Source organism: Tripterygium wilfordii, chromosome 19 (assembly GCF_013401445.1).
Source record: "Tripterygium wilfordii isolate XIE 37 chromosome 19, ASM1340144v1, whole genome shotgun sequence".
NCBI classification, from domain to species: domain Eukaryota; kingdom Viridiplantae; phylum Streptophyta; class Magnoliopsida; order Celastrales; family Celastraceae; genus Tripterygium; species Tripterygium wilfordii.
Genome location: NC_052250.1, coordinates 10,262,580 through 10,273,237, shown reverse-complemented (window position 1 = coordinate 10,273,237; position 10,658 = coordinate 10,262,580). Strand labels below are relative to the sequence as shown.

The window sequence follows — 10,658 nt, the reverse complement described above, 5'->3', positions numbered from 1 at the left end:
ATAAATCAAATATTGCTTTAATGTTTCATTATCATTTATAAATGATTTAATATCATCAAAATTAGACATATAGGACCATAGGTCCAACAATTCTGACAATTTTTACTTTGGCCCTGCATTCGTGGATGGGGAAACTGTTTCCCTCTTATAGGTTCCTTGCCTTTCATAGAGCCTATCGAATTCGGCCCGTTGTGTGTGCCCAATGCCATTCGTACTTAGCCTAAACACGACAGTACTTATCAGGCCTGGTACCAGCACATGGTTCATCATGCTCTGTCACATGTCATTTTTGCTCGAGCTGGTATTCTAGACTTACTTCAGCTTTGTACTTCTATTTCTGCCTATGATTTACATCTTTTCCCTATGGTCCTCTGTTTTTGGTTCTCTGAGTTTAACATTTTCGTCTTCCCCTTGGGGACCATACCATCACTCTTTATGATCTGAGTGCTTTAACAGGGTTGTCTCCTCTGGGCGAGACTATTTCAGCCAACCTTACTCATTATGCTGTCTCTCTTTCTTTGGATAAATATGCATTTTCTTCTTATTCGACCTTTGTGAATGCCTTTTCTGATCGTTTTACTGAGCCTTCTGAGCAAGAACGTACTGCTTTCATTCACTATTGGCTTTGTAAATATATTATTTGTGTTCCAAGTTCTAATCCTATTGTAGGGTTATCTACAACTTGCTTCTAAGATAGCCAATGGTGACGTTTCCTTGGACCATGTTTCATTTACCCTAGCTACCATTTATCGTGGCATGTTTCTTCTTTTAGACTAAATATCTCATCGCCAAGAACCTAATGCTTCTGGTCCACTCTGGATTGTCCAACTCTGGCTTAGGGTGTATTTCCCCTTCTTTGGCTCTATTCAAGTTGTTCCTACTCCAGTGAACTGTGTTGGAGTTATCCTAAACAAGCTCGGTCTGGTCACTATGTCACACCGAGAAATTTTCAGTTATTTTTACTCTATGCTTTCCATTCCTTCCTTTATTTCTTTTAATCTGGCTGATGTTCCTGATTTTGACTTTATTCCTGACAACTCTATTCTTGAGCCTACTTCTTCAATATGGGCCAAGTTTTTGGTTGGCCGTGAACTTATCCACGATATCTTGATTGGCACAAATGGCAAAGCAGGTTTTGAAGTGTACAGTCCTAACTTTGTTGCTCGCCAATTTGATGAAATTCAGGCATGGTCGTTCCCTTACTAAGGTGACTTCTTCGGGAGAAATAAAACAAGCTCTGGCTGAGAATGCTTACCTTCTATCCAAATTCTTGTTCTCTCAATTCTTTAGTTATGTTGATACTCATGCCATTTTTGAAGTATACTACGGGTCTGTTTGTTCTAGACTATTTCCTACTTCAGCGAATTCTTTATTTTCTACTCTCAATCTCTCTGCCCCTTCCAAACCTTCTAAGCTTTTAAGAAGAACACTGGTCGCAGTGCTTCTTCTCAGGTCAAGATTCGTGTTGCTCTTCCTACTAAGAGCTTTCATCCAATCCTAACGGCCCAATACATTGGCACTCATAATATTCCTCAAGCTTCTTCTCCTTCTAAGGCTTCTTCTCCTGAAGATGTTATAGAGGAATCACCTCTGATTCGTAGGAAGCGATCAGCACTAGTGACAAGGGCATCTCATACTCCAAAGGTAATTAAAGTTGTCTTCATAACATTTTACTCATTGGTGTGTGATAATTCATTTTCTAATCAGTTCCGTTAATACTGATGTATTAGAAAATTCGAGCTCTAAAGAGGAAGGCTGTTGTTTCTAGTTCTGACACTGATGCTGAAGGTGATGATAGGTACCTTTGTCAGCCATTCTTCTTTCTATTCCCCTTCAAATTATTCAACCAATCATTCTAGAAGGTTTCTCTAATGCTCCTGCTGCTTCAGAATTACACGAAGGTGTGGACATACAGGGTGTGGAGGCCGCACTAGAGCTGCCTCCTTTTGAAGTTCAATCGGATAATCTTAATGATGCCCCCGAGGGTGCTTCCACCTTTGAGGAACCCTTTGTTTCATGCCTCCTCAAGATGTTACTGCCACAGCCTAAGATTTTGAGGTACTTGTAATATCATGATTTGTACTTTTCTAGTGATTGATGGACCATAATCATTTTGCCATAGTTCATTATTCAGGATGTTCTCGCACACATCCAGGCTGACATCATTCCATCATCTTCTTCCACCGTTCCATCAACCGTCCTAGATTCTGAGGTACTTACATTTGTTCATTTTTGTTATAGTCACCGTTTTCTTATACTTGATCCATTCCTTATTTTTAAGACGATTCTACTATTTTGGCTTCCCTTGCTGACCTTTCTTCAAAGATAGAGAAGATCAAATCTCCTTAGCCTTTATCCTCTAAATTTCATTCGGCCAATACAATAAGCCGAGATGGACTAGTCCAGGCCATGAATTCTTTGCTAGCTTTTCTGGAATTGCCTTTGCCCGAGGTTGGTTTACCAGAGAATTTGGCCAAATTGGACGTAGCTTTAGCCGTGCTTGCTCACGCGTCATCTAACGTCCTAATGTCTTCTTTGGGTGACAAGGCTATTCTTCGAGGCATAGGCCATGAACTGCACGCCTTCATTGAGCGATATAGTAAACAACAGGCTACCTTTCAATCAACCAAAGTGGTCGCATCTGCTCAAATGGACTTAACCCTTGTTCTCCACAATCATGAGAACATCCTTAAAAGATCACTGAAGAAGTTCATACAGACAATTCCAATATTTTGTAATGTGAAAAGCAAATACAAGAACTTTAGCAGAGGCTGGATGGTTATAAGCAAATGAAGGTTGTCCATTCTCAGAGTTTGAGAGATGAAAATAGGGAAACTGAAAGGGTCATCTCTGAGCTGGAGGGCATTGGTCTAACTGATTTGAAGGCTGATCTGGCCGTCCTAGACAAGGAAGAAAATGACATCCTTGATTCATGAAAAGATTTGAAGACCCATGTGGCGCGAATCAAAATGGTTGAAGATGAGTCCTCATCCTGATTCTTTCTTCTTCTTCTTTTTGTAATTGAACGTATTCGTTCTATTTTGCTACAGCGTTTGTAATATTCGTTCAATTGAACGCTTTTTTACTAATTAATTAATTTAATTTTTTTTATTGTAATATGGACATTTTCGTCCTCTCTTTTAATGAGATAAGTCTTTCTTTGTGCCCAACAAACTGCACTTATAATGATATATTCCTTTGGCATTCCAACTTCTAATAGCTGACCCATTATGCATTCAAAGACTTCATAAATGCAACTTTTAATTCCTTGAACAAACTCTCTTTGGAGCCCTCTATAAAGGGGTATTTCTTCACATTATTGTTTATCCTTCTTCTTCTTTCTTTAGAACCTTTTTGGGATTTATTCGAAGAGGCTACTTTGTTTGCATGGTATATAACTTGCAAACGTCAAGGTGTTCTCGGTCCAACCATTTTGAGATTACCTTTTGCAGTTATAACCATGTCAACTATCGAGCCGTTACTATTATTGATGATCTACTCGCGGCTTTGTTTGTTTAGGCTAAATGGTTTTCACGGTTTTCGATATGAAAATGGGAAGATTTTGTTGATCTTAACAATTCTAGGATCACTTCGCCGTTTTCAGTCTTAAATCGTGTCAACTATTCAGCCTTTTTGGTCGTTGACAATTCCTTTTCTGGCAATAGCGCTGCTAGAGGTTTTATTTGGGGAGGCTGCTCTATTTATCTGGCTTTGATGTTATCTTGTGTTTTATTATGCACGCATTCGTCTTCCTCTGTATTTATAGATTTTCATGTTCCCAAAATGATGGAACATATTTTTTTAAATATTTGCCATTTATGGCACGGATATGCGTATCTCCGTCCAAATCCTTCAAATGGTATACCCCATTAGGCAATGATGTGAGGTTTATGACCTGCTAAAAGTATAGCGATTCCAAACCCAAATTATACTCGCAAGTGCACGAATCAATTGTAGTATAAAAATGGCAAATACGAGTGTCGTACCCACAGGGACTGAATATAAAATATCTGCAATTCCAACTCTTTGTAATTATCAATGGAAACAAAATAAATAAGGATTAACACAAATAAACAAAACTAGGGATCCAATTTCACCAACTCTATTGTATTTAAATTATTTAGCCCACAATTATCATTTCATTCATGCATGTCAAAGATCAAGTCCCCTAATTTATGTAATAGTCATGGGCATCTGACTTACCACGCCTATTCTTAATTGCAACCAACCATGGGCATTTGGATTGGTTAAGACAATCAAGAATGCATTAGGATTTATGGTAACTTATGTAGTGATCACAAAGATCCTAGCATATGGCATTTATGTCTAGGTAACTTCGGTATTAATTGCAAGAAGCTTGTCTCAAATTGGACATGGGCATTTGCCTCAATTTGCATCATGGTAATCAAACCTAGATGGTAGCTAAGCATCAAGATTTGATTATCAATAAAGAATAGCTAATTAACACTTGACATAACATAAATAAACTAATAATTAATCAAACCAAATTTATTTAGACACAATAGAGTGGATCCATCATCACCCTAGTAAGAAGATTAGTTCCTCATACTAGGTTTACACAACCAACAATTAATCTCACAAAATTCTAGAAAGAATATGTGAGAGAATTGTTGTAAAAGAGAAAATAAAATATCTGCAATTCCAACTCTTTGTGATGATTCTTGTGATATTGCAGTGTTTGTGTTAATATTAAATCAAAGCCACATATTTTTTTTTTTGTTTTTTTTTTGTTTTTTTGTTTTTTTTGTTTTTTTGTTTTTTTTTTTTAACAAACCAAATTTATTTAGACACAATAGAGTGGATCCATCATCACCCTAGTAAGAAGATTAGTTCCTCATACTAGGTTTACACAACCAACAATTAATCTCACAAAATTCTAGAAAGAATATGTGAGAGAATTGTTGTAAAAGAGAAAATAAAACTCAAGAACTCACTCTCTAATTCTTCTTCTTCTCTTGCCTCTTTCTCTCCTCCTTCAATGTTGTCCTCTTTTCTTCCCCTAGCTCTCTATTTATAGGAAATTAGGAGCTATCCATCCATTGAATGACCAACCATGACAAAATAAGTGGAGTCACATCATTGCATTGAAGTGGAGTCACATCATTGCATTGAAGTGGACTCTCCATCATTGCATTTAAGTGGAGTCTCCATCATTGAATGTCCAATTTGTACTATAATGATGGTGATACATGGAATGATGTCAAATGATTTTGACAAATCATGTGGTGGGCTTTCAAATGATAATCAATAATTTGATCAAGATGGTAGTGGACAAAAGCATATGGGCTCTTCATGAAATGAGCTAGCAAATGTTGAACATTGGTTGGTATGAATTGGGCCTGAAAATATAAAAATAAATACAAAGTGAGTGAAAATGATATTTGCATTTTAGTGGTGTAATAATCACTTTAAACCCTAATTATGTGACAAATTCCTTAATAATTCATTATTAAAAGTGTATATTTTTGGCACTTATCAGGCAACACAGACTCCACTTGGTATGGTCCTTCCCAATTGGGTGATCATTTCCCATACGTAGGGTCTTTTAAATCAAGAGGCATTCTAACTTTCCACACTAGTTCTCCTTGCTCGAAGGATTTAGCCATTACCTTTTTATTGTAACACTTTGCTATCTTTGCCTTTTGCACCTCAATTCTATTAAGGGCTTCTAATCTGATTTCGTCTAGCTCTAGTAAATTTTGCATCATGGCTTCTGTATAATCTTCTTTGTTCAAGTTATTTTACAAGGCTATTCGCATTGATTGAACATTTATTTCTACGGGTAGAACTGCTTATTGTCCATATACTAATTGAAAGGCGTAACATTAGTAGCTGAACGAGGACTCATCTTATACGCCCATAATACTTGTATTAAAGTTTCATGCCATTTCTGGGCATTCTATTCAATCATTTTTCTTATGATATTCTTTAAAGCTTTGTTGGACGATTCAGTCTGCCCATTTGACTGAGCATAATAAGGAGTCGAATTGACTAACTGGATGCCAAATTTGTCCAAGAAACTTTTTACCCTTTCTCCATTGAGTGAAGTTTCATGATCGACCAATATCATTTGAGGAATCCCAAATCTGTACATAATATGGTTTTTGATAAAATCGATCACGCTTTCTTGAGTTATTTCCTTCAAAAGTATCGCTTCGACCCATTTGGTAAAGAAATTGATAGCCACTATAATGAAAGTATGTTGTTTGGACGATGGGGATGAATTTTCCATATTAAATCTATGACCAAACCTCTAAATGGTCATGGCTTGATGGTGGGCACCATTTCTTTAGCAGGTGCCCTTTGGATGGGTCCATGTTTTTGGCAAGATTGGCAACCTTTAGCATATCGAGCACACATTTCTCCTATTGTTGGCCAAAAATAACCATGCCTTATAATTAACCATCTCATTTTCACACTAGCTTGGTGAGCCCCACATATTCCTTCGTGCACTCCAGCCATGATGGTTTTGGCTTCTTGTATACTCACATGCTTCAACAAAATTCCATCTGGGCATTTATTGTAAAGTGTTTCATCCACTAATAGAAGGTTTAAAGCTTTCAATTTTGTTCTTCTAGTTACGGTTATACTTGGATTGTTAAAAAACATAGCTATTTCCAATCTCCAATCTTAGTCATCCTGATATTCTATACTTAAGATTTCTACCCCAATCCTCTTGAGGGCTGACTTAATATGCCCGAATTTGGTAACATCATGCGCTAATACACTAATTTCCTTAAAACCTGATGTCACTTGTGCTAACTCATTGGCCATGTCATTATACATCCTTGGAATGAATTCTATTTCGATTTGATCGAATTCATCTAATATACCTTGTTCAATTTCATGCAACATGCACAATGAATGACTTTGGCACTTGAATGTTCCTATCATTTGACATATTACAAGCTGAGAATCCCCTTTTACTCTTACATTTTTTACTCCTATTTCTATCAAGATTTCCAGGCCAATGATTAATGCTTCATATTTGGCTTCGTTATTTGTACACACCTCTTCCAATGTAAAATAGAATCGATATGTTTGGTTTAGTGGTGTTATGATAACAATTCCCACTCCTGTCCCCTTTCACGTTTTTGATCCATTGAAATGTAGAATCCATGGGCTGATGTTTATCGCACTTAGATTTTGCTCTAATTCTTTAGTAGTACATAGACTGGGTGGTCGACCAAGAAATCCGCCATGGCTTGATTTTTTACTGCTTTTTGAGGTACGTATTGTATATCAAATTCGGACAAGGCTAGTGCCCAATACCCTACTCTTTGATGCAAAATTGGGTGAGAAAACATGTACTACTTTATTATGTTTTCCTTTGAAATTAAATACACTATTACAAGCCTTATGTAGGCCCTTAATTTAGTACATGTAAAGAATAAAGCCAAACATAATTTCTCTAACGAAGAATAATTACATTCATATTTGAGTAGCTGTCTACTCAGGTAATAAATGGCTCTTTCCTCGCCCTGGGAATTGTCTTGCGCGAGCATCGCTGCTATGGATTGATATTCAGCCGATATATACAGCTTTAGTGGTTTTCCTCGTGTGGGGGATACCATTATTGGTAGTCTTGATAAGTAAGCTTTCAGGCTTTCAAAAGCCTTTTGATGTTCTTTCATCCAAACGAATTCATCCTCACTTTTTCAATTTCAATAGCGTTGAGAACACTTTTGTTTGTCCTGCAAAGTTGGAAATAAAATGTCTTGAGAAGTTTACTTGTCCTAAAAATCGTTGTAATTCTTTTTGAGTGCTTGGTGGTCTGGCCCTTAGAATAGCTCTAGACTTATTCTGGTCTATTTCGATTCCTTTTTGATGTACAAGGAATCCTAGAAAATTCCCAACACTCATACCAAAGGCACACTTAAGCGGGTTCAATTTTAGCTTGTAAATTCCCATTCGTTCGAATAACTTTCACAATTGGCCAAAATGATCATTAACTTTGACCGACTTAGCCACTATATCATCGACATAAACTTCTAGATGTTGGCCAATCATATCATGGAAAATTAAATTCATGGCCCTTTGGTATGTGGCTCCGGCCTTTTTCAAACCAAATGTCACAACTACCCATTCAAAACATCCTAATGATCGTAGACATCTAAAAGCAGTTTTATGCACATCATTTTCATCAACAAAAATCTTATTATACCAAGATACCCATCCATAAAAGAATAAATTTCATACCCAACAGTTGCATCTACTAAAGAATCTACTACGGGTACTTGTCTTTAGGTGTGGCCAGATTCAAATTTCTGAAATCTATGCATACTCTCAATTTTCCATTTTTCTTCATAACAGGAACTATATTTGACAACCATTCTACATATCTGGTTGTTCTGACGAATTTTTCTATTAATAATCGCTCAATTTCCTTCTTTATTTCAGGGACGACATTAGAGGCAAATCTCCTTGGGGGCTATTTATGAGGTTTATAATTCGGCCTAGTTGGTAATTTATGTTCTGCCAACTGTCTATCTAAGCCGGGCATTTCTTCATATTCCCATGCGAAACAATCAATATATTCTTTAAGTAGAGCGATAACTTTAATTCTAACCTCTATGTTGAGCAGTCCACTGATAAAGGTAGGTCGATGCTCTTCTTCTTGTCCCAGGTCCACGTCCAATAATGGATCTTGAGCTTTAGCAAATCCTTGCTTTTCTACCTTGTCCATGGTACCCCCTAGGTTTATTTCGTCCGTAACGCTGCCTTCATTCAGGCAATCTATCCTTCATATGTTTGTCAGTCTTTCTTCTATTTGATGAACCATGAGCCTGGCTTTGAATTCTTGTACTGTAGCCTACCTTTTTCGTGCAATACATTCTTCTTCTTCATTTTCTTGATAGTAAGCAATTAATCTGGCTTTGATGGTCATTACTGTGGCTTATTTTTTAATTTGGTTTTCTAACATTGAAAAGTATTACCAGTTGCTAGGCCATTTGCTGGCTCCTCAAAAGCCACTAAATTTGGCCTCATTGAATTGAATAGATCGTTCAACTGTTCGATAGATAGTCTTCATTCACAGCTGTCACCGTTGGTTCTTCCCCATTTTAAACTAACCTAACCATCCCATAGTTTCCTTCATACATGTGATATTCGGCCATGTTTGCCTCTGTCGTGAATGGTTTGCTATCGGCCTATACTATCTCGACCTGATTTTTTTGATTCCAGAATATTAGACACCGATGTAACGAAGAGATGTAACGAAGACGCAATACATCGGCTACCATATATCCAATCTCGTCCTAACAAATTATTGTAATTGGTTGGCCCATCAATGACAAAGAAGACGGTCATCCTGGTTGTACTTCCTATGGTTATGTCCAAGGGTACTACTCCTTTGGCTGATGATGCTCCTCCATTGAAGCTGGTCAGCACCACCTCCGTTGGGATCAAATTTACCTCTGACTTGGCAAATTTCTTTAACATTCTGTATGGAATAGCATTAATGGCTGCCCCATTGTCTACTAATACTATGGCCATTAGGACTCCATTACTGTAGCATGCACATAAAGAGATCGTAGGTGCTTGGTTAATTTCTTAGGTGGTTTACTGAGTACCACTTTCTTGGCCGCATTAATCTCTATCCTTCCTTCTTCTTCTGAAGGTTTCCTACTCTCGTCTCCTATCCCAACTTCCATGATATCCAATGTTTTAGGATGGTGAGATTTTTCCTCCTCTTTGCCCCAACCTGTAGATTTCAATTGGCTAGAAGACACCTCAATTTTCTTTGCCATGGATCGTGGCACTCACCTGGTAATTTTGGGGGTACCATACAGAACAAGGAATTCATATCCTGATTCTCTTAGTGGCCCCACAGCTGGATTTTCAGCTTTATACAATTCCTTCAGTACTCGGCCAGTTGAAATTCCATCATCTTCCTTTACAGGCTGATCAATACAAAGCCCGTTGTTTCTTCTTCACTTCTTTCTTGTTCATCCTCTTCATCATAATCTCTTTCATTTTTCGATGGTGCTTTCTCAAATCTACTCGACAAGAGGTAATTATTAACCACTACGAGTGACATTGTACCAAATCGTATAGTGATAGGAGTAGTGTCTTCACTTTCGTCGTCCTTCTTTCTATCAAACTTGGATTTCCCAATGCTGCTCAACTTCGAAGGGACATCGATTTACATGCCAGCTCCATCCTCTTGGGTCTCAACAGTACTTTTTATGGTATCCGTAGCTATTTCGCTGCCAATTCCTGAACGAGTCAATCCACCACTTACTTCTTAGCGAACCTGACCATACATTCTTCTTATCATTTGGCCATAATTTCATTGATATCTTCTTGGCTGAGTGTGTGTCATCTCATCAAAGGGGACTGATCTCCTAGTCTGAGCTTTGTAATAATGTCAGGCATCAGCTTTGCGTAGTTGAGATCGGAATGTTATAACATTCTGGACGAATTTCGAATGTTCCCCATAGAATCTTGGTGCATAACTCATTGGCTGCCATGCAATTGGCTGTCTGCCTTGCATATAATTTACTTCTCCTCGTGACTTTGGCTGCCAAACAATGGGTTGCTTGTTTCATGCATATTCATCTTCTTCTCTCATCTTATCTTCCAATTTCCAGATTAACCAGATGCTATTATGACGTCTTACACATAAATCCCCCGCT

At 37.6% G+C, this 10,658-nt stretch overlaps 1 protein-coding gene across 1 annotated transcript; it reads right to left on the bottom strand.

Annotated features, from left to right (window-relative positions):
• Window positions 1–5,920: 5,920 nt before the first annotated feature.
• LOC119985542 lies at window positions 5,921–6,253 on the bottom strand. The gene has a single exon (XM_038829835.1). It carries the CDS (start codon window positions 6,251–6,253, stop codon window positions 5,921–5,923), a length of 333 nt encoding a protein of 110 aa, XP_038685763.1.
• Between the last annotated feature and the right edge of the window lie 4,405 nt (window positions 6,254–10,658).